The sequence below is a fragment of the Microtus ochrogaster genome, linkage group LG7_11, assembly GCF_000317375.1.
Source record: "Microtus ochrogaster isolate Prairie Vole_2 linkage group LG7_11, MicOch1.0, whole genome shotgun sequence".
NCBI classification, from domain to species: domain Eukaryota; kingdom Metazoa; phylum Chordata; class Mammalia; order Rodentia; family Cricetidae; genus Microtus; species Microtus ochrogaster.
The window spans coordinates 2741267-2765367 of record NC_022032.1 but is presented as its reverse complement, the minus strand read 5'-3'; the positions used below and the strand labels follow the sequence as shown (position 1 = coordinate 2765367).

At 48.5% G+C, this 24101-nt stretch overlaps 2 protein-coding genes across 2 annotated transcripts in view; both read left to right on the top strand.

Annotated features, from left to right (window-relative positions):
- The window catches only part of Plekha2 (pleckstrin homology domain containing A2), a 59125-nt gene extending 41299 nt beyond the window's left edge, over positions 1 to 17826 (top strand). The window contains exons 6-12 of the mRNA XM_013351984.2: positions 429 to 569; positions 1057 to 1203; positions 2106 to 2174; positions 2528 to 2598; positions 6647 to 6710; positions 13255 to 13332; positions 13914 to 17826. Coding sequence (XP_013207438.1) covers positions 429 to 569; positions 1057 to 1203; positions 2106 to 2174; positions 2528 to 2598; positions 6647 to 6710; positions 13255 to 13332; positions 13914 to 14273 — 930 coding nt within the window. The 3' untranslated portion in view covers positions 14274 to 17826. The remainder of the gene's footprint in view (positions 1 to 428; positions 570 to 1056; positions 1204 to 2105; positions 2175 to 2527; positions 2599 to 6646; positions 6711 to 13254; positions 13333 to 13913) is intronic.
- A 342-nt stretch (positions 17827 to 18168) lies between these two features.
- Positions 18169 to 24101, top strand: part of Htra4 (HtrA serine peptidase 4) — a 16146-nt gene continuing 10213 nt past the window's right edge. Inside the window, exons 1-5 of the mRNA XM_005362446.3 lie at positions 18169 to 18649; positions 19024 to 19123; positions 19897 to 20101; positions 21871 to 22065; positions 22460 to 22492. Coding sequence (XP_005362503.1) covers positions 18175 to 18649; positions 19024 to 19123; positions 19897 to 20101; positions 21871 to 22065; positions 22460 to 22492 — 1008 coding nt within the window. The 5' untranslated portion in view covers positions 18169 to 18174. The remainder of the gene's footprint in view (positions 18650 to 19023; positions 19124 to 19896; positions 20102 to 21870; positions 22066 to 22459; positions 22493 to 24101) is intronic.

Sequence of the window (24101 nt, the reverse complement as noted above, 5' to 3'; positions counted from 1 at the left end):
GTACATATTCTACCATGTCCTGCTCATTTATAGTATTCTGACTCTTGTTTTGCTGGGGACTTTTTATTCACTCTTAACTACTGGCATTTCAGTGCCAAGAGGATAAAGCTTATGTCTCTACTATCTGGTGTTTGATCTTTGCTTTTTAATCAGGGTTAGCTCATCCTATAGGTATGGCATAAGTTTTCTCTCTCTCTCTCTCTCTGTGTGTGTGTGTGTGTGTGTGTGTGTGTATCTATGTGTGTAAAGGGCTGGCTGAGTTCCTCATATTTGGATATGAATGTCCATGGAAGAACTGGAAGGGAAGAGGAGAGTGTTCTCACCATCATTTAGTAAATTAGCTTTTCCTTTCCCCCACATCCTGTTTGTGGTCCTGCCCTTCTCCTAAGCTCCCCATTTCTTGCTGACCTTATCACTGTTCTCCCCAGGTACCCAAGGCTGGGACCCTACCCTTGGCCACTGAAGTTCTCAGAAGCCTCACAGCTCCTCCTACCCTAGACAAGAAGCCGCAGGTGGCCTACAAGACTGAGATCATCGGAGGAGTAGTGGTCCAAACACCCATCAGCCAGGTGCCGTGGCTGGGGGCGGCTGGGGGCGGTAGAGAAATGTCCATCGTGCCCAGCACTTAGCAACAGGATGCGGGGAAGCTAGTGGAGAGGGGGTGACCACGAAAATACAGTGCAGGTGGGTGTGGCCAGTGCCAATGTAGAATTGAGGCTATGACATCATATCTTGAGGATGTGCGGTCTGTGTAGTTCTCCTTAAGACCCAGGCAACAAACACTTGTAAAACTCGGTGAGGCTGGGAGTGAGACCAGACCCTGGGGGCTTGTGCCCTCTTCTGTTCTTCACTGTCTGTCTCCCTCTTCTGGGTCTCTAGCCAGGGTCTTGCTTTATGAAAACATTCAGTGGCTCACCTGATGGGGAGCAAAGTCAGCCTTTATTTCTTTGACTGACATACTATCAGAAAGGCTAGAGGTGTGCTGGGAAGATTGGGAGGAGGTGGGGCTGCCCAGAGGAGCAACCGGGCATTAACAGTGACACTGTTTCCTTGTAGAATGGTGGGGATGGGCAGGAAGGGAGTGAGCCAGGGTCTCATGCCTTCCTGCGGAGGTCTCAGAGCTACATCCCCACATCAGGCTGCCGTCCTCCCACTGGGCCTCCCCTCATTAAGAGTGGCTACTGTGTGAAGCAAGGAAACGTGGTGAGTGCCAACACAGGGGCTACCCTGGGGCCAGCAGAGGACAGTGAGAGGAGGAACTCCATCCCTCCATTGGGAACTAGCCATTAGCCCCGCCCAGAAAGCTCAAGGCCTTCAGACTGAAACGCAAATTTCCCTCCTCCCATTTCCCTGCTCCTGTTCCTCAGAGAATGAGTCCCCATCGTCGTCTTGGTCTCGGTTTGTATCGCTGAGCTGAAACACCGTGACCAAAAGGCAAGCTGGGAAGGAAAGGGTTTATCTGGCTTATTCTTTCCCAGCACTGTTCATCTCTGAAGGAAGTCAGGACAGGAACTCAAGCAGGGTAGGAACCTGGAGGCAGGAACTGGAGCAGAGGCCATGGAGGAACACCGGCTTACTGCTCGCTTTCCCATGGCTTGCTCAATTTGCTCCTTACAGAAACCAGGACCACCTGCCCAGGGATAAGCCCACCCACAATGGGCTGGACCCTCCCCCGTTGATCTCTAATTAAAAAAATGCCCTAGAGCCGGATGTGATGAAGGCATTTTCTCAGCTGTGGCTTGCCACAGCCCATTTTTATGAAGGCATTTTCTTAATTGAGGTTCCCTCCTCTCCGATGACTCTGGCTTGTTTCAAGCTGATGGGAAACTAGCCAGCATAGGGATAGCTTCTGGTGGCAGCAGAGAATGACAGTGGTGTCCTCCTCCAGCATTAAAGTTAGGTGCTTGGTCTTGGGAAGGCGGGGTCCCGATGGACGCTAGGGCTTTTCACCGCCCTTACACTTCCCATTATTCCTGGTGCCTGTTCTGATGGAGATGAGAGCCTGGCTTCCACGCTGCTGGATCCCTGGGCGTTTATTGTGACTGTGGCCAGTCCTGGCGCCAGAGACCTGTCCTTAATGTTTGGCTCCTTCTTTTGCTTTTCAGCGGAAGAGTTGGAAACGACGCTTCTTTGCCCTCGATGACTTTACCATCTGCTACTTCAAGTGTGAGCAGGTGGGTGGTAGGTTCCGGTTCCTCCCGAGAGATGGCAGAAGCAGACAGTGTGCCTGAGCGGAGACCAGGCCCACGTAGGCTTCCATGGCACCTCTTTGCCTTATCTCTGTCCAACCTGTGTCTCTTTATGGTGCTATTAAAAGGACCTGGGCTGCTGCCAGCCCCTGCGCAGTGAGCTGCTGTGGGGGTGGGGCCACAGAGCAGCTGCTGCTTAGATTTCTCCCCCTTAATGATTATTTTGAAACCCAGGTTGGTTTTAGCCAAGACTCTGAGAGAGGGACATTGGTGAGCTGGTGTGGCTCACTGGGCCGTGTACATAGCCTCACTTATCTGCCTTCCATTCTTCCAATCAGGACAGAGAGCCCCTGCGTACTATACTGCTCAAGGACGTTCTCAAGACTCACGAGTGTCTCGTCAAGTCTGGGTAACTGCTGCTTCTTCATTAAATCAATCTCTCTCTCTCTCTCTCTCTCTCTCTCTCTCTCTCTCTCTCTCTCTCTCTCTTATGGTATTTTACCTGCATGCTTGTCTGTGTGAGGAAGTTGGATCTCTGGAATTGGTGTTAATGGACAGATGTGAGCCGCTGGGAATTGAACCTGGGTCCTCTGGAAGAGCGGCCAGTGGTCTTAACCACTGAGCCATCTCTCCAGCCCCTTCTTATTCATTCTGAGCAAAGCCTCTGTCTTTTCTAAATCTCCACTTATTACCCCTTTCAGGCTCTGTTTAAGAGTCGTACCCTTGTGGTTGCCTGGGCGCATCAGAACTGACGCAGGGTTGAGATTACCCTGGGCCAAGTGCCCTCTTCCCTTCCCCTACTCTTGCTCCCAAGATGAGCCTACGTGGTTACTTCTTGTGGCTAGAGAGTGACACTTAGACGTTTCTCAGGCGTCAGTCAGATTTCAGGTCCTTGGTCTCAGGGTCTTGGGGGCTCAGATGGGGGCCTGGTACACTCGCCCTTGTCTGAAGTTCTCAGGCCTTTCCTCCCTTGTTCTTGCTTTCTTAAGTCAGGGTTTCTTGGTGTAGTCCGGGCTGTCCTGGAACTCCTCTGTAGAATAGACAGGCCTCAAGCTCAGAGAACTGCCTGCCTCTGCCTCCTGAGTGCCAGGGTTAAAGGCTTGTGCCACCACCGCCTGGCGTTTGTCCTTTGTTCTTGAGGGTCCATGGGGCAATTCACAACACCCTTAAGTTACTACCATTGGCGGAACAGGTATTTTTATCTGTTCTTCTTTCCTCTAGGAAACATCCCTTCTGAGTACATGGTGTGTGAGGTGATTCAGGACTTGACAAGACAATGTCCCATACCCAGCCCCAAATGGACAAGTGAACCTTAATAGAGCCCAATCCCATCATTTTGGCCATGAGTCTGTAGTCTGTCCAGACTGTGCTTGAATCTCTCCCCCCTGTAGGCCCTGAGGCCTACAGCGGTAAGCATCCTGCTGTCCTGTGAAAGCACGGCACCATCCTACATAAACACACATGCTGTCTGATCCAAAGAAGCAGATGCAGAAACGCTGTACTAAGTTTTTCCAATAGCAGCTGTAGGCTACAGAAGACCAGGGAGGCACCCAGGGAGAATTTGCAGTTCGCGGAAGTAGCTATAGTTAGACATTGCCCCGAGTGTGGCTCCAGAGGGCAGAAGTCAGCATGACTGGGTCATGAGAGATCATTGATTGCTCCTGACCCTGGAGGGCCTGGGTAGATCTATGAGCAGCCTATGGGGTGACTAGGACATGCTTGCCCAGCTTAGAGAGCTAGGCTAGGGTTCAGCCTGAGAGTCTTGAAAACACCCTACCTCTAAGTCTGCCTGAGTCATACTGAGTCAGGGAGGTGAAGTCCACAGGGAAGGCTGTGGCTTCGTGGCCTCAACTCTGTCAGATGGTGGAGCCTCTCTGGGACCATTGGGGGAATTCGGGACAGCTGTAATCAATGGTTGCTGTCGAAATGAATCGAACTGAACTGAAAGCAGCATGCAGCCTGGGCAGTGGGTGTGAAAGGGGCGGAGCTCCCATCCTGCTTCTCATCTCAGTGGGCTGCAGGACTTAACCACATCTGCGTGAAGAAGCTAGAAGGTTAAACATTTAACCCCATCCGAATTAGGCTTTCTGTTGCTGCTTCAAAGCACTAAAAAGCAAGCTGGGGAGGAAAGGGTTTATTTGGCTTACACTTCCACGTCACTGTTCATCATCAAAGGGCATCAGAGGGCAGGAACATGGAGTCAAGACCTGATGCAGAGGCCGTGGAGGGGTGCTGTTTACTGGCTTGCTCACATGGCTTGCTCAGTCTGCTGTCTTACAGATCTAGGACTGCCTGCCCAGCGATGGAACCACCCACAGTGGGCTGGGCCCTTCCACATCAGTCACTAATTAAGAAAATGCACTTACAGGCTTGCCTATAGCCTGTTCTTACGGAGGCATCTTCTTAGAGAGCTGTCCCTATGCAGCAGTTCAGGAAGTAGGAGTGGTAGTTGGTGGGATGTATTCCAAGTGGTCCGTGCAGTTCGAGCTGTGCCTTTGATGACGATCATTAAGCATCTTTTTGTTTTCACTTCTCACGGAAGGTCTGACAACATTTATAGTCCATGTCCGCAAGACTTTCTCTCACAGGTCCATGCGCCCTACCTCGTCTTAAGTCATGTCCCCTGCTCTGCCTGGGGGACCTGTCACTGGCCGTGTCACTGGTGTGTTTTCATTCTGGAAGATGTTTTCTGCCTGTGACCAACCCTTCCTCAGCATGAGGCTCTTTGCTAACCTGGAATGCAGTCTTACCTGCATCTAGCTTTGCCTCCTCAGGTGCTTTTGATGATAGCAATTACGTCTCTGCTCCTCATCCGGTCCCCATAGCAACTGGATGCACACGGTAGGCGGTGAACATAGACAGCAACTCCAGCCAGTTCAGGGTTGTGTCGTCACCGCTTGCCCTCTGCTTGGCAGGAGTCAGACTCCTCTGTCAAAATCCGCGTCCTGTTTGAAGCTTGTTGTTCCTTTCTTTTCGAGACTACAATTTGATCCCAATAATTCTTCCTTCCCTTTTATTCTCCCAAACCCTTCCATGTTTTCCTCCCTGATCTCCGTCAAGTTCATGCCCTCTCTCTGTGTCTCTCTCTGAAGCTTATTATTATTATTTGTTTGTCTGGTACCGGGTGTACCCTCACTAAATTACACCCTATCTGCAGACACAGGTCTTTTTTTGTTTTTCCAATGAAGGAAACTAATTTTTAAATTTATTTTATACAAGCGTACAAAGGAATAGGTTGCAACATGTCATTTTCGTAATGCTTTGTTTTGGTTGTTCCTTGTCCCCCATCCTCCTCTTCTCCCACTCTCCACGTTGGTTCTTTGACCCCTGGTCATCCCTGTTCTGCTCCACCTCTCACAACCTCTTTGTTTCCCCCTTCATGGTCCCCTGTCTTTAAAAAAAGTTGTTTCACACATTTGCCCATTGAATCGTGTGTGGATGCATGCACACATATGTGCATGCGGAGGCCCAAAGGCAACGTGTAGGAGTTGCTTCTCTCCTTCTGCCTTGTTAGACTTGGTAGGTGGCAAGTTCCTTCCCCCCTTGAGCCATCTTGCCAACTTCTGTGGAGTTTCACAGCGTGGTACTTGCCCTCACATGTAAATTTACACATGTGCAAAAACGAAAGTCTAGGATCCAGCTGTGAGAGAAAACATGGCGTAGCCTTTCTCAGTCTGAATTACTTTGCTTAATATAATAATTTACAACCAAACACACTCTGTTGTGTCTGCGAACCGTCCATCAGGTTGATACCATTTCCATGCTCCATGCTATCGTTAGTGATGCGGTGATTGCTGGGGGTGTGCAAGTCTCTCCACAGTAGGACTCAGAGTCTGTCCGGCACACGTCAGTTGTAGGTTAGAGGGGTCATAGGGTCGTTTTATTTCTACTTTCTTGAGGAACCTCCAAACTGATTTCCACAGTGGCTGTACCAGTCTACACTTACCCCATTAGTAAGTAGGGGTTCACCTTTCCCCATTTGCCAGCATTTTTTATCTTCTTGCTTGTGGGTCATTCTGGGGTGAGGTGAAATCTCAAAATAATTTGAATTTGCATTTCTCTGAGGGCCAGGGATGCCGAACAGCTTCCTGGGAAGCAAATATTAAAGTCGTTTTACTCTTGATTTCTGTTTCTGCCTTTAGCTCCTTGTCCCCTGGGAGGGAGTATTGAGGCCAAGAGCAGGAACTCAGAGCTGTGGGTGGAGCCCAGGGGGAAGGAAGGGTTTAGAAATGGCATTGGCTCCCTTAGAAGAGGCATATTTGGACTCAATGGGTGGTGATCTCTAGTACTTTGAACGGACATAGCATTTAAAGTCTTTGAGCCTGGACTTCCTTACCCACAGAGAGGAGAAAGTCTTGAGTTGCATTAGTGGGTGATTGTGAAAACTTTAGGGAATGACGTACAAAAGAAAGTACTCACAATGCCTGATATAATGTTCTTTCTCTTTCCCTGCCTAGCGATCTCTTAATGAGGGACAACCTGTTTGAAATCATAACCACCTCCAGGACATTCTACGTACAGGTAAAGGCTCATCCCAAGACCAGCATCCCTTCTCCGTGAATGTGCGTGAATGCCACCCCCACCCACCCCTGTCCCTGTTTTCTCTTCATTTAGCTTGTAGTTTCTAAGTGATCAGTTCAGTCCCTTAGTCAGTCTGTGTCCCTCTTCATTCTGAGGAGGAGTTTCCCTACGCTAGGATACTACAGACAGGCCAATCAACCATGCCGGGGTATGTGTGCCTGCCGCAGCTGCGCTTGGCTGAGGAGCTCCAGCTAAGCAGAGAAAAGGGGAACTGGTGGGTAGTTTCACTTCTGCTCTGGAGGGTATTTATAAGTCCTGCCTGTGTATGAACATTACTGTGTGCAGAAAGACAGAAGCACAGAGGGCCCTGTGGCAGGCACAGGTGCATAGCCAGCTGCACAGAGAAAGCCATTGTTTGGGGCTCTGACGGGGTTCACTTACCAGGAGCTCCCCCACCCCCAGATCTGGAGTGCTCCCAATCCAGTATGAACTCACAGCAGCTAACAAGGCAGATTGCTAAGCAGGGTGAAGACATCCAGGGCCAAGTGGTCAGCCTAGGCTACCCAGGAGCCCACAAAATGTGCTGATATCTAGTGTGAAGCCGATGTGGGATTCTGAGCGGTGAAGTAGGCAGCCTTCCCAAGTGGAATTTTGGAGGCTTCCCACTTCCTTTCTTTTCTTTTGCCCGCAGAAGCACTCCCGTAAAAGGATGAGGCCTAACCCCCGTTTGAGTGTGTATGTGAGTGTGAGTGTGTGTGTACGCTTTTTTCACTTTAGGCCAGCAGCCATGCTTGCTGATTTAAGCATCTTCAGGCCATCCTCAATGGGACAAGCACCCTGTCCAGGGAGAGACGGCAGCAGGGAGGCTGGGGAACAGACTAGACCATGGAGGGGGTCACTTTGCTCTTGAATCTAGCTGTTCTCCAGAACCTCTACCATCAGACACCAGGACTAGCCTGGACTTTAACACGAGTTTCTAGTGCTAGAGTTCATATTTGCAGAGTATGGCCAAGGCTCTGGGCATGGTCTGAGGTGCTGGGGTCATGAATTAGACCGAGCTGATCTTTAAGCTAAGTAATCAAGCAACTGAAATCACACGTTTGGTAGATTATACAGAGGGAAATCTGCTGGACAGGGACCAGCATATCCCAATGTTCTCAGCATTTCTCTACTCCTTCCCTTTTGCTCTCTAAACTTCTAAGAATGAAGGACACTAGCATCTCTCTGAATACATAAACGAGTGAAGGTCAAATTCATATGTAGCACTTGACTTACAGAGAATGGCGTGTTAGAGAAGGATGGATGAAAACCAACAAACATGTTTGTTGATTCACTTAGAAGTTACAACTATAAACTCATGATAAATTAAAAAGATACCCGTGAAAAGAACTGTTCTAAAAATAGCAAGGCTAGGATGATTTCCTGTGCATCTTCTCTGCATCTCTTTCATGGGTGACTCATGGCAGACAATAGGAACTTCACTCTTAGCTCAGTGTGCTGTCCTTGACCTTGTATTGCTTTGAAGAATTTGAAGGTCTGGCCTTAAGCAAATTAAGTATTTAGACAAAGGGATTATTTCAATGTATCCTTTTAGATAATTTCAGGTATCCTGTTTGTCTGTTTCTTACCAGAATTTGAAAGATAGTGATTTCTTAATATTTAGGTGCAGTGTAGTCTGGAACCTTATCAATACATTTGTGTAGGCATCGCTAAGATCACTGGTCACCTTCAAGTAGATGCTTCTTACCCAGAGTTTGTACATCACTTGGAAAATACTGCTCTGACCAAACAGTGCAGATCCTCAAAGTGTTGACATATGTTACTATGTAACATTTATTGATAGCATTAGTGAAGTCTTTGAACACGGGAGGATGCTGAGCTCCTGCTGTTAGAGGGGAGTTTTCCGGAATTCTGTTTTGCTTTAAGAGCTCAATATTGGTTGTTGGCAAAAAGAAATGATATTTCCTTGTCTCCCTGACTCATTTGATATAAAGTCTGCAGAATACCTGCCTCTAGATAAATTGGACTTGTAGTTTCTATGTTGGTCTCTTGTTTTATAAAAATCACTGCAGTTCTTGCGAACGGTGGGAGAACTCTGTCACTTGTACAGTTTGTTCTGCGGGGCCAGAGGGCTGGTACACTGCACTCAAGTGACTTTCTGACCTGATCCCTCAGTCGTGAGGAGTCTGTTTGCACGAACCGTCTGTCCATATCTGTCCGGTCTGGGGGTGTGACCAGCAAGCAGGGTGAGGCCAAGGAGAGCGCTCTGGGCAGGGAAGGACCGAGGCTGGGTTCCCATCATTTGGATGCTAGGGGTTTGGGCTCAGCTACACCACCCTCGCTCCCTCTGTCCTCTCAAGCAGTAGCGCTCTGTGCAACTCATGAGAAGCAGCTGCTGTGGCTTAGATGTTTCGGGGGACACTGCTGAGCAGGCGCTGGCCGGAAGTGTATATCACATAATTCTCCACAATCTCTCTGGGTCTCATCTCCCATCTGTCCATGAGGAGACAGGAGCCTCAAAGGTAAACGATCCATTCAGGATCAGAAACTCAGGGAATTACGGAGCTGATTAAGAGTACTTGGTACTCAGGACTTGCTTGTGTCCGAAATTTATTGCTGTAGGGCAGTTGTTCTCAACATCCCTAATGCTGAGGCTCTTGAATAGAATTTTCATGTTGTGGTGACCCTCAACTATAAAATTAATTTATTGCTACATCTTAACTGTAAGTTTGCTACAGTTATGAATTGTAATGTAAATATCTGATATACAGGATATCTGATATTCGACCCCCAAGGGGGTCATGACCCACAGGTTGAGAACCACTGTGTAGAGGCCTATAGCCACAACCAGAAAAATACTCTACCTCTGACCAACCTGGGGTGACTGGGAATGTTGGAAGCTGGATGATGTTGAACAGATCCAGGTAGCAATCAGGCTTCAAGATGGACGGAAATGGCCCAGGACCGGTCTTGTTAGTAGGCAGACATTTCTCAGCTCTGGCCAGGGTCCAGGATGAGATTTCCAAGCTGGGCTGCTGCTCAGTGGATTAGTGCTTGCCTGGAATGCGGAAAGTCCCGGCATCAATCTCCAACAACTCTCCAAACAGAATCCAACTGCCAGTCCTTGCAATACAGAGCAGGGGTCTCCATGTCTGCGTTTCCCATTCATAGAGGGCCTGGGGGCCCTGTAGTTTATCAGCAGGAGTGTTTGTTGCTAGAATGAGAACTCTGAAATCGTCTTTAGCTCACCTGTCGGAATTTGGTTGCTGTGCCAGGACAACCGAGAAGAGTGACAAGGGACTCGTAGGGTGTGGAGCCAGAACTCTTGGGTGGTTACTTCATAACTTAGACTCTAAGGCGAAGGGTACTGCCCACAACAGTGGTTCTCAACCTGTGGGTCGTGACATCTATTGGGAAAGGAGGAAGTTGGGAATCAAGGGAAGAGGGACCAGCTGGAGATTTAGGGGTGATGGCAGTAACCAGAGGCGAATGTTGCATGTCCGTTATTGAAGTCTGCCATCGCTCACTGCATCTGTTAGTGCTGACCTTGTAACTGATGCACAGAGGCTCCCTGGACCGCAGTAAAACCATGGGTTTTGTGAAAGATTTCATTTTGGAAGTTTGTGCCTCTCTTCTTATAAACTGCCATCAAGGCTGGAAACCATAATGCATACAAGAGCAGGACAGGGAGAGAGGAAGGTACATGTGGCATCTCCCTTTTTTATCGGCCCACTGTCGGGCACTTTTTGGTTTCCTAGTAGGTCACCTGGGCTGAATGAACTTCATGGTATTTCTTTCTTGAATGGAATCAAGTGCAATACTTGATTTTTTTTAAATAAAAATCTATTTATTTATTGTGTATACAGTATTCTCGGTATTCTGTCTGCATGTATGCCTGCAGGCCAGAAGAGGACACCAGATCTCATTATAGATGGTTGTGAGCCACCATGTGGTTGCTGGGAATTGAACTCGGGACCTTTGGAAGAGCAGGCAGTGCTCTTAACCACTGAGCCCTCTCTCCAGCCCTGATTGTTTTATTTGTATAATATTTTAAAATGGCGGTATATTGTGTTGTGTGCAGTCATGTATATGTGGGGCACATGCCTGGGCCTTTGTATGCAGAAGCCGGAGGAGGATGTCAATGTCTTTCTCTGTGATTTCTACTTTATTTTTGAATCATTTTCTTTGTGGTGTATGTTTTTTTCGCGTACATGTACACCTGTGTGCCATGTTCATGTCTGGTGCCCACGGTGACAAGACGAGGGCTTTGGATCAAGCAGAACGGGAGTGACAGACAGTTGTGAGCCCCCTGACGGGGTGCTGAGAATCAGATCTGGGTCCTCTGACTGAACAGCCAGTGCTTTTAACTGCTGAGCTGTCTGTCAAGGTCCTCAACTTCGAGTTTCTCACTGAACCTGGAACTTGGTGTTTCACCTAGGCTGACTGCCCAGTGAGGCCCTGGAATCCACTTGTCTGTCTCCCAACACTAGCATTCGGGGCATATGCAGATGCCCAGCTTTTCTATGGGCCCTGGGGATTCAAACCCAGGTCCTCTTGCTTGCACAGCAGTGCTCTTGCCCACTGAGCTATCTCCTCATCCCTCCCATCAAAAGAACTGGGGGATAAAAATATAAAATAGTAGTTAAAACTACTGAAGGCATTTTATAAAATATATTTTTAGTTTTTACAGTATTATTTGCAATATCTGCTTTGGTGGGGGTAAATGCATAATAACCTTTTCTCCACCAAATGTTATCCTGTTTGATCCTTTTTGAAAGTTGGCTCATTACTGGTTCTAGGACCTAGAGTTTTGCATGTGCCAGGCAAGTGCTCTGCCTCCGAGACCCAGCCCAGCCTTTGATCCTTTGGGGGTGGATTTACATGTAATTCGAAGATAAGTATCTCAGGATGAGGGCATTGAATAAATCTATACTGGTAAAATACATTTTTTGTTGTTGTTTGGAGATAATGGTCTCATGGCCGTATCCCTGGCTAGCCTGGAAATCCCTATGTAGATGAGGCTGGTCTAGAACTAGAAGATATCTACCTGTCTCTGCTTCCTGAGTGCTGAGATGAAAGGTGTGTGTCACCGTGCTAGGCCATGATGGTAGAATTTCAGGTTTATTTGCTCTCCTCTTACATGGAATAGTAAAAATAGCAACCATCACTAATCTATAGAGGGCCCCACAGCCTGGGTGCTATTCAAACAGTAGAACCTCACAGCTTACTTAGTTCTTCCTTGTACGTCTAGGGACCGGATGCTTTCTCATCCTGATCTTAGGAAAAGTTTGTATACCTAATTCAGGCTACTCTCTTTGGACCAGGGATGTGTTTTCCTTTTTCTTGGAGAGCTACTACATTGATTACCAAGTTGCCAGACCGAATCATGGGGAGGGGCAAGTATAAATAAATTAGCAGGTGGCAGGTGGCAGAGCAGCACACAGCGGGCCTTTGTCTTTCTTGTTGACCTGGTGCCTTTGTTGGCATGTGCTGCAGGTGGCGGCAGCGAACCAAGGGGCTCTGTTTGGGGGGTGATAGGGAGGGATGGTAAGGCAAATGTGAGAGAAAATACGAAATGCAAAACCCCGTGAAAAGCAAGGTGGTCCGTTTTATCCCGGTAGGATTCAAAGAGTGGTTTGGGGTATGGAAAAGCAAGAGGAGGAAGTGGAGCCTGTGGGGACTGGGTGCTCGCGTGCGCGCGCGCGGTCTGTGTTTGGGTGGATGGTTAGGGGAAGGTGCTAGGAGAGCGGAACTTAAGTCGTGTTTCCAGCTCTTGGGTAGCTATTACATAGGGCCCTCTGCGACTCTTCATCCCTACTGCTGGGAGGCGCCCAGCAGCTCGGCCTGCAGGGGCCAGGCCTCCTCCGTCTTCCTCTTTCCATAGAGAGACTGCTGCCCCCTTCTGGGGTGAGGAGGCTATTGAAGAGAAATGCTTCACTCGGTTCTGCTCTTGTGATCTTCGACTTAGCTCACTCCAAGACTGGGGTGAATTCTTGGGACAGATTCTTGTGCTTGGAGAAGGCGCTGTTTCTGTTGACAACACACACGGTCGTGTATACCTTGGAGGGTTTGCAGAGGGAGTTTGCTTTGGTGGAATTTGAAGTGGGGGGAGGTGAGGGAGGGTCTCCTGTTCAGAATTATGAGACAGGAGAGTGGGGTCTAGACCAGCCTCAGACCTGGGGCTGTGGCATTCTGAACCCCATTTTCCTTTGGGGGTAAAAACTAGGAGTCTGGAGTGGCTTAGCTGTTTTTCAGATGGGGTGAAAGTGGGGTGATGGGTTTAGACAGAAGATGGGGTACTAGGTGTTCCCTACCCTAACCCCTCCTCCTCTTCAGGGCAACTTCACTTTGAGCAGTTTTAATTACGGTATGGAGAGAGATTGCAGCTGGGACAATGTCCTCAAAAGTCTGCAAGCCACCGGGTCACATGGTTTCCAAGGTCCCTCTGACCTGGGGATGATGTGATTTTAGGAACTTGAGCCAGAGACTTAGAAGCTGAAGTCACACCCCAAAAATGTGTGTAAGTGTTGTGGATGTTTTGCAGGCAGACAGCCCCGAAGACATGCGCAGCTGGATTCAGGAGATTGGAGCAGCTGTCCAGGCCCTCAAGTGCCACCCCAGAGTAAGTCACTTCCTTTCTGTGCCACAGTGTCCGCTTCAAGATGAATTAGCTTTGAATGGGCATGTTTCATTTGGTTATGTAGGCAGGCAGCCCAGCCGTGAATGCAGCTGAGCCATAGGCTGGCTCACTTGTTTTTCTCTTTCAGTTAACTTGGGGACATTCCCTCCCCCCCCCTTTTGGTTTGTTGGTGGACATGAGGCTGGGCTGGACAGAGAGATGAAGTTTCTAATGCGTCCTGCAAGTCCAGTGTCAAGCAGATCTCCAAACATATGTACTGAATTCTGCTTAGTATCTGCATTTATTTATATACTTATTTACTTTTGAAATGCATTTATATTATTTTTGAATTTGCTGTGTGGCCCCGACTAGCCCTGAGCTTCATAGTCATCCTCCTGCCTTAACCTCCTGGGGAGCAGGGACTGCAGGTACCTCTGACTCTGATACACTTATTTATTTGAGCTGTGTAGCCAAGTGTCCCTGTTTGAGGTGGTGATCCTGGGTGGGTACTTTTCTTGAGACTTTGGGATTAACACTGTGAGGAAAATCCCTAAGTTGTCTTTTTCTTCTCTTTCTGTTTCTAGGAACCATCCTTTTCTAGATCCGTTTCTTTGACTCGACCTGGAAGCTCAAGCCTTGCAAGCGGGCCTAACTTCATCTTGAGGAGGAGACCGGCAGTGGAAGAAAAAAGGGCTCTCTGTAAGGCCCCTTCTGTGGCCTCCTCCTGGCAACCCTGGACACCTGTCCCCCAGGCTGGGGAAAAGCCATTGTCAGCTGAGAACGCTCCGGAGGACTCTTTATTCCTGCCTCACCCTGGGGAGAGCAATGCTACCGGGGTGCTGGGGAGTTCACGGGTCAGGCATAGGTCGGAGCCCCAGCACCCCAAGGAGAAGCCATTTGTGTTCAACCTCGATGATGAAAACATACGGACCTCTGATGTGTGATGTGCAGTACTGTGGTGTGCCGGAGAGATGGCGCTGTGACTCAGTTTCTCTGCCGCAGTGGAGTACAGAGGCTAATGGCACTCACAGTGGAGGGACCCATCCAGCTGGCTTTTGTTTTTGTTATTATTTAATTGGGGGGAATCATTAGGATAGACCCACAGGCACACTCTGTTGCCTCTTGAATGCCCCCCTTTTCCCAGGTTTCATAGTGAGGGGTTAGTTTTAACTGTTAAAACTGGGAGAGGGGTGGTTAGAGTCTAGTTTTACCCCTAACCAGTACCCTCCCCGCCATTTGTATTTCTTTCATTTTCTTGGTTTTGTTTCCAGTTTATATACAGGATATCAGGCTAAGAGCTGCTTTCACCTACCCCTGTTTATTGGCTGATGCGTGGAAATCAGGCAAAGGGTTGCCATAGGGACTGAAAGGCCTCGGGTTCGGGAGACTCAGGTTGCAGCATGATTGGGCCTCATCTGAGAGGTGGCCTTGGATCTGGGGAGTGAAGGGCGAACTTCATAAAGTCTTTCCGGGCAGTTCCCTCAGGACGCCTCCCAGGGGAAGAGAGAGGACCTCTTATGACTCATGAGGGCTAATTAAACTGCCATAGCCACTTGTGGGAATTATACTCTTCTCTTGCTCCCCTGTGACCCCCAGTGTTCTCAACGTGGGTGACAGAGCCACAGCTCTGTTTGCTGTGTGTCTGGTCCTGAGGATGGCAAGGATGGCGTTATCAGTGTTAAAACACCAGGACCATGGAGATCAGAACGGACGTTTCCCTTGAAACCACGTTATTTGAGTATATGTGTGATGGTTAAGTGTAGAATGATTTCCTGTGTGTGTGTGTGTGTGTGTGTGTGTGTGTGTATTCACTCTCTATCTCAGAGCCTTAAGGTGAAGCTGCTCCTGAGAGGAGTTGGATGATTATTTATGTCAGGCACCATCTTTGACTCATGCTTTCCAGACAGGAGAATGGTGCTGCTTTGGCACAGCAGGTCTTGAACCCCTGTCTCTCAGCTCTTTAAGAAAGGGGCGGTGTCTATCTAACGTTAAGTGCTTGTATATTGCACCCTGCTGATGGACTTGCTTTTTATACTTTAAGTTGTCCGGTAAATGAAGCCATGCATATAGTAGGTAGAAACCTAGCATCTGATAAGATCCTATACACTCCCCAGTGGAGAGACAAAAGATTTTTTTTCCTAATGGTTATATTTTTCATGGAAGAGAAACTGGGAATAAAGAAGCTGAATCAGGAAAAATCATTGGCTAGGAATTTCCTGGGTTCTAGAAGAGTTCAGAAGATTAGATTTCTAGGGTGTGGCTTTTCCATTTGGCAATATACTATTTCCACTGCCTTTGGAGGCATTTGCCTATCAATCTTAAGTAAACTGTGTTACCAGAGACTATGGCTGTCCCTCCAAGGAGAGAGGATGTGGCTCATTGTGTAACTTTTACCAGCTAGATAAGTTAGTTGTGTATTTTAGTTAGAAACTTGTAGCTCAAAGAAGAGACTTAGAGACTTTTTTTTTAATTATTTAAGCCAATCACCACTCTTGTGTCTATAGTTAATGCAAAAGAAAAACAGGCACAAATCTCTGTAAGTGTGAGAGGAAGTGTGTAAGTGTGAGAAAAGTGTGTTCTTTCTAATGTGGCTGAAACCCTGAAGCTGGTGCCACACTGAAGACTCCTGAGCTCAACGTGTGGGAGCTGTCCCCCACTATAAGTTTGGCCTTGTGTTCCTGGTCTAAAAAACAAAACCCACTGGATCTCCATCTCTTTTTCTGTTCTCCATCTTTCCTCCTCCCCCTTTATTATTGTTTTTTTAAAAATAATTTTTGTGTATTTTGGTTTTCATAAACTCTTGGTTTGGGGATTATTTATTTATGAGTGACCAAGGTTACAGCTTATTTCAAAAGCCAAATTCTAAAAGACCTTTGTCTCTGGTTTTAACTTAAAATCTTTCTCTAGAAAATTCTTTGGCTGCTCAACAGAATTGCTCAATGTGAGATGAGGAAGTAATGAAAATAAGTCAGGAGCTCGGGAGTGAGCTTTCCGCATCCCTGACTCATGCAGATGATGTCATGTTCTGGTGTTTAAATTGCAAAATCCGTCTGTCTCGCTGCAACACGCCGCTAGCTAGGCTATTACTGCTGCATTAACTGGTCATTATAGAAAGCTGATAGTCTCATTAAGTATTTCGAGATTGTCGTTAGATTAAACCCAGTGCCGTTTACATTATATAAAGAAAGGGAAAGATCAGAGTTTCAATGACTCTACCTGGCCAATACACGGGAATTCCTAGTTAGAACGTTGTTAACATAGCTTCAGTGTTAAGAAAGCATAATTATCTTTGTGAAGTCCAGAAACATTCCAATTCTCAATTCTTATTTCAGAATTCCCTTTCTGTCTGGATTTCTGACCAGTTTTATACTCATCTCCCCACTTAAAATCCATTTGCTTTTGCTGGAGTCTTGCTACGTAGTTCAGGCTGACTTTGAACTGATAATCCTCCTGCCTCTGCCTCCCGAGTTCTTGGATTACGAGCATGTACTACCATATCTGGCCTCTCACAGTGTTTTAATGTGAGTCAAAGATTAGTGCATGAACCTTCAGTGTTCGATGTATAAACTAGAACCTGGGGTGGGGGAAAACAGGGTGTGATACAGTGTGGATTCGTGGATAAACATATGCTGTGGCTAAATCAGAAGGGATTTCTGAATTATAAAAGGTACTGCTTTTTAAATGTATTTGTATTTGTATTTTTTTTTTTTTTGGTGGAATAAAAGCAGTCTCTGAGGTCGGGTTCTTCTACAAGGCTCCTAAGGCAGTGTTCTCTGCATTTTAAGGGCTCACCATCCTTTAGCCTTGAAAGATTTGATGGGCTTGCTTACCAAGATCAGGTGAGAATTAGCAAAAATACTGTGCCTTTCTCATTCTGTGGACCCTGATGAGGGTATAGAAGACCACAGCCTAGGGAGGGACCTCAGGTCAAAGCAGTAGAATGATGCCTCTTCTCCAGGTACAATGCTGAGCTCCTGGGGAAAGATTTAAGGCCCAGCATCTTAGTTTACTGGAAGCAAACTGGTTTTGCTTCAGGACTAAAATGACTCTCCGAATAAATAGCAGATCAGCCGTTGAACAGGGGATTTGACATTTTCAGTATTAACCAAATAAACAGCCATCTGGTAGGCAATGGCAGCATTTTGGAAATTAAGTTTCCCATGTCACTTCTAACTTGGATTTTTTTTCTCTCTAAAATCTGTTTTTCTCAGTGCTCCCCTTCCCTCCCTTCTCTCTGGGTGTTATTGCCTGCTGGAGCCAATTACAGTCACTCATACTAGGTAGGCTTTGAATAAAGTGAATGTCTGGCAAAAACACACAGCGTGACCCCTTGGTCCTCTGTTTATGAAGGTGTGGCATGTCCCGTTTGAGCCTGTGTTTGAGCTGTGAAACACACCTCCAAAAGCACTGAGCTAAGTGCATGGAAACTCCAGCTTCTTATGTTGTGTGATTTCCTAATTGGTATGTAGGAAAACGTCATTTTCTAAAACTGTTTGGTTGCTTGTTTTTGTAATAAAAACATGTGAAATATTGAAATCTGGTCGGTTGTTTTCTTGGTCAGATCTCGTGGCCGTGAGCGGGTGGTCACGTTTGTCACTTGACCCATGACTAGAATCCCTCCCTTCGTGGCTTACAGGTGGGTGGCTCTGGTTCTGGGGTGGCACAGGGTGGTGGGTGATATATGGGTGTGTGTGTGCAGAAGTGAGCCAGACGCTGTCCTTTAAAAAGTCTGGAGGCTGGCAGAGGCGGCACCAAGGCCAGGAAAACGTGTTGCTTATTTTAGGCCAGTTGTGAATCCTGAGAGGAGTAACTGGAAAAGTGAAATCCAAGAGGGCAAGGAACAGGATGAGCTTCCAGGCGCTCTGGACTGTGTGGGCACAGTTTCTCCTGCTGTGCCTGCTGCTGCCTGTTCCTTGGGTGGAGGCCAGAAGGTCCAGAGTCTCGATGCCCTGTCCTGAGGTCTGCGATGTCACACGTTGCCCGCCACTGCCCACCTGCTCGACTGGCACCGCGCCGGTGCCCGACCGCTGCGGCTGCTGCCGTGTGTGCGCTGCGGGAGAGGGTCAGGAGTGTGGCGGGACCCGGGGCCGGCCATGCGTCTCGGGGCTGCGCTGCGGTGCCCCGTTTTCCCGGGAGCCTATTGGGGGCGCATGGCTGGGCACCTGCGGCTGCGTGGAGGGCGTGGAGGGCGCGGAGGTGTGCGGCAGCGATGGGCGCACTTACCCCAGCTTGTGCGCGCTGCGTAAGGAGAACAGAGCCGCGAGACTACGGGGCTCGCCCCCGGCAGTGCCCGTGCAGAAAGGAGGCTGCGGGGACCCAGGTGAGAGAGGTGAGGGACATCCCAGCTCCCCCCCCCCCATACTTCTGAGTTTTCCTAAGTAGATAAAGTGGGTGCTCTTGAGTTTGCGCGCTGGCTCGCGGGGTCTGCCCTCCTTCGCCAGTTCCAGAGATTCAACCTGTTGTGGTTATTTCTGGTGTTCTTGCCTGGATGATGTGGTCTCTACTCGTTTTCACCAGGATTTTTCTATCGCCTTTTCTTCCCTTTGGTATGACAGTCTGGGTCCTTCCATCTGCTAGTCTAGAGAACCTGCACCTGCGTAGGCAGGGGGACGGAGAGATGCTGAAGGATTCTGAGATGTGACATCTGCTTCCAGGGAACAATGCCTGCCCTCACCATGGACCGTTTATTCACAGGGACCAGGAGTGCAGGGCGGCTCAGGAGGAAGTTTAACTTTATCGCAGCGGTGGTGGAGAAAGTGGCGCCATCTGTGGTTCACTTGCAGTTATTCCGCAGGTAAAGGTCGCACTGAGGGTCAGCTACTCCACCTGATGGCTGCGCATTATCTGATCATTAAACAAATCTGTTGTGAGAAAACCCAGGTTCAAAGAGTTGGCTGGGATATAGCTGGGGCTTGGAGCTCGTGCGAAGCAGGCGGGGAAATCTCAGGTTCCTGCCCAGTACCCGAAGAAGAATTATTAAGAGTTATTTCGCTAAAGTGCAAAAGGCCAAGCGTGAGGATTCTGGCTTCTAAATCCAAGTTTCACCCGTGCACGTTGGTGGCTGATGTTTCTTTTCCCCCCATACTCCACAAGCAAGGCTTAAGGCTGACTGTCGGAGCTAGTCGACATTTGCTGCTCTCTGTTTAGCTTTAGCCACCGCTTGTGCGCAAGGAAACCCGGATCGACAGAAACTTAATTTGTTCTGTTTCACGACGCCAGTTGACAGCGGAAACCAAGAGCTAGATTTTGACATTGTGACAGCGGTGTGAGCCTTTACAATGTTAGCACCAGGTTTGGTCTCTTCTCAGCAGATGCCACAGGTTGTCGCTCTGGCTCGATTTGAAGGAGGAAGCAGGGTCTCGGGACCCGGTTCTGATTTGTGCTCAAAAGAGATGGCCGGGCCATGCTACATGTGGCTCAGGATGGAAATAGACAGGGGAAGGGATAATGCTTGAGAAAACCCCTGGGGCTCTGGTTGATAAATGCGATGTTTCCTGGGTCTAACAAACCATATGTGGATTCCCCAGTCCCTGCCCTTAGTTCAGCTATTGCCTTGTTCCGGTGCAGGTCACCTCTCACCAACCAGGAAATCCCTGCCTCCAGTGGCTCTGGGTTCATAGTGTCTGAGGATGGGCTCATCGTCACCAATGCTCACGTCCTCACCAGCCATCAGAAGATCCAGGTGGAACTCCAGAGTGGGGCCCGCTATGAAGCCACTGTCAAAGACATCGACCATAAACTGGACCTCGCGCTGATTAAGATTGAGCCGAAAGTGAGTAGTCGGGAACTAAGTCGGAGTCTTCACCTGTGCGGATTTCACAGTATTTGCTGATATTTATTTTCTTTTAAATTCCTTCACCATGCCTTTTCTCTGTATGTAGAGTACATGGGTCCCCACCCCCCAGCCCTTTCCTAAACCCTGGTGTCCCAGGCTTCTTCTTTTTTAAGAACAAAGTCATGAGTGATGTAGAGATTAAAATCTAGAGCTTCAGCGGGCAGTGGTGGCGCATGCCTTTAATCCCAGCACTGGGAGGCAGAGGCAGGCGGATCTCTGTGAATTCGAGGCCAGCCTGGTTTACAAGAGCTAGTTCCAGGACAGGCTCCAAAGCTACAGAGAAAGCTTGTCTTAAAAAGCCAAGGGGGGGGGGGGTGGAGAAAGAAATAGAAAAGGAAAACCTAGAGCTTCACCGAAACCTCACATTCCCTCAGTGCCTTCCCTTACACTCCTGCCCTCTTCCCCCTACCTGCTGTGTTTCCAGTCTCTCCTCAGTAAATGAAGAACCTAATCCCCAATGCTGCTGTGGTACAGACTCCAGGTCCCTTTGGCTTACCTCCTTTGCTCCACCCCCATCCCTGGGCAGGGCAGGTGACTCAGTTTGGAGAACCCAGAGTCGGCACAGGGGTGGGATGGCAGAGTAGAACAGGGTGAAGTGTGGACTCCTACCCCTGGGGTACCAACTGGACTGGGTACAGAGGAAAGGACACAGCTTGCCCTACCCCCCCAGTAAAGACCCTACAGCTTCATGCTCCTTCCTTTGGGAACAATGCTAGATTGTTTGCCCTTCTGGCAAGGGCTACAGAGCCAGGCTGGACTGCATCCCCCTGCAGCCAAGGCTGTCTTGCAAGGTAGATTTTCCAACAGCAGAGGCAAACTCTCCAGGTTCCGGCTACTCGATTCTTGATATTCATTTCCTTTCTCATGTGGGCCTGTACCCCTGTACCAGGGTCTCTGCTTCACCTCCCTCTTGAGGCTCTTATTTTATCAGTTTCCTCTGCCCACTCTGCAGCAGGGGCTGCAGCTCACACACCTCTGAGACTGAATTGCAGAGCTTCAAAGCAACAGATGATTGTCTGGCTGAACCTTTCCAAAGAGAATGCCTGGGTGTACCCCATTATTATCTACCTCGGCTTCAGCAGCTTGACTTGGCAGGTTGCCCCAGTTTCTCTTTGCAGAGCTTCCAGGTTCTGGGATTCTTGGGGGATTTGGTTGCAGCTTTACCTTCTTAACCTTCAAGGCACCTGGGTGGCCAGCACAAGGCCCAGGGGAGATGCCCTCTGTGTTGCTTTCCACTTGGGCTCTTACCTGACTCTCAGGCTTCAAGGTCTTCAGGCCTGCTTGGGCTAATAGGCCTACTCTAACCTGAGGTCTAGAGTAGTTAGCCCTCTGCAGAACTCATGCTGGTGGGAACGGGGAGATCTCGCATACCGTCCATCAAGATTTGCCCAACTCCTGACTTGATTCCTGGTCTAGCCATAGGGCTATATAAGCTTAGTCAAGTCCACGGGTCAGCCCACCCAGCTTGGCTCCAGTCTTTTTGATCTGTCACTGCCATCAGACAGGAGGGATGAGAAGGCCAAGTCCAAAGTCAAGTGTTCAGTCATGGGGAACAGGAAACCCAAGCTGGGGGCCTCGTGAAAGGAGGCCTAGCCAAGGGCTTTACCCTGTGTATGCTTTTTCTGGTGTCACCTGCCAGCAGGTACCGGCTGACTGTGCTCTTCTTCTCCATCTTTCCTTTCTTTGTCCCTTGCCCCCATGTGCAGACTGACCTTCCCGTGTTGCTGCTGGGGAGATCATCCGATCTCCGGGCTGGAGAGTTCGTGGTGGCTTTGGGCAGCCCGTTTTCTCTGCAGGACACGGTGACTGCTGGGATTGTCAGCACCACACAGAGAGGTGGCAAAGAGCTGGGACTGAAGGATTCAGACATAGACTATATCCAGACAGATGCCATCATCAACGTAAGTCACCGGGAATCTGTTCTCAGCCCAGAAGGTATTGCTAGAATAGAGTCAGAAGAAAACTTTAGAGTGATCTTGTTTCCTTTTGGTCTTTTGAGCATTCTCAGAGGACATCTCTAAGGGAGGGCTGGAATGCCCTGTTGCTAGAGCCCAATGTTTGATATAATGGGCATCCACCCTTGGGGCTTGTCGCAGAGGTCACCTCTGTGATACCATGTGGGGTCTTTTTGCTTTGCTCTGTACCCACACTGACTTTAGGATTGGGAGGGTGACAGGCATGATTTTGGCTGCCTTGGGAAGCAGACGGCTCGGGTAAAACTCATTAGGAACTCTGTATAAATGATGAGGAGAAATGTATGTTTGCTAACTGGTGGCTTTCTCGACTTGTCTTTAGCACGGGAATTCTGGGGGCCCACTGGTGAACTTGGTAAGTGGCCGCTTACCTTGCTTATTTTCCTTCTTTTTTATTAAAAAGATTTATTTATTATGTATACAACATTCCTTCCATGTATGCTCGCATGCCAGAAGAGGGCATCAGATCTCATTACAGATGGCTGTGAGCCACCATGTGGTTGCTGGGAATTGAACTTAGGACCTTTGGAAGAGCAGTCAGTGCTCTTAACCACTGAGCCATCTCTCCAGCCCCTTATTTTCCTTCTTAACTTTAAACGTGTTTCAAAATCTGTGATGCGAACTTGGGTACGACTCTCATGGGAAGATTAAGCATGCTTTTTATTCTTGGGTCTTAAGGAAATGGTTAGTTAGGGAAAACTTTGGAGCCTGTGAGAGATTTAGCCTCCTGGCGTGTGCTCTCATCTCACCAAAAGCACCATCAGGGCTCTGGCTACAGCTTATTTCAGAGTTTTTCTCTTTTACATGCTTTCTGTTGCCATTGGATAGTTACCAAAAAGCCCAGGAGATTAAGCTCCAACTTCTATCAGAAGACCAACTTGAGATCACAGTTCTTTTACATATGAATGATCCCTCATCTGATAACGCTGACTGGATGGTACAGTCTATCCAGGTTTTTAATCTTCTGCCTGCTCACAGACGACAGAAAAGCCAGACCCAGAATCCGTTGTTCTGCTGTGTGTTTTAATCTTTGACGTATGCTTGTTTTTCATGACAGGGTTTCTCTGTGTACCCCTGGCTGTCCTGGAACTTGGTCTTGAGACCAGGCTGGCCTCGAACTCACAGCGACCCACTTTCCTCCCGAGTGCTGGGATTAAAGGCGTGCACCACCACTGCCTGGCCTCTGGTTTATTCCTAATTGAACCAGTGCCTCTACTGGTGATGCTGAAGTTTCTGCTTGCTCTGTACTTGCATGAGTACAGTACTCCTAGGCTCAGGCTTCTCCTCCAGCTGCTACTTCCTTTTCAAGCATCCTCCCCCACCTTAGCTCTGGGATGGAACCCAGGCCTGGGATGCACACGCTGGACAGCACTCAGCCACTTGGCTACGGCGTTGGCCAACACAGGGATTCCTCCTCGTAGCACTGTGCCCATCTTTCAATTATACAGCGTCTACCTAGAGCAGGGATGGAATATAGAATTGCAGGCCATACTCCAGAACTGTTGAGTTCCCACCCATTTGTATTTTAATACAAATACCTTTCTGCTGCTCTTGTTGCCTAGCAATGGCTAAGCATGGCTAAGGGCTCGGGCAGGAGAGTGTTTTCTGCTTCCCAGTGCCAGCTTTGGCTGACCCTGCTTCAGGGAGGGCAACTGGTTTCTGATGAACAGGTCTACTGAAGTATTGCTAATTTGTAGCAATTCAACATCTTTTGGCTTTTCTTGTTTAATTTTAGCTTCCTTTAAGTAGTTAAGGGGCAAATGCATCTTGTGGGTTTTGTTGTTGTTTTTGTTTGTTTTGTTTGAGACAGGGTCTCTGATGTGGGAGTGTCATATATCAATCTGTTGATTTCATTGGTTAAACAATAAAGAAACTGCTTGGCCCTGATAGGTTAAAACATAGGTGGGAGGAGTAAACAGAACAGAATGCTGGGAGGAAGAGGAAGTGAGCTCAGACTCGACAGC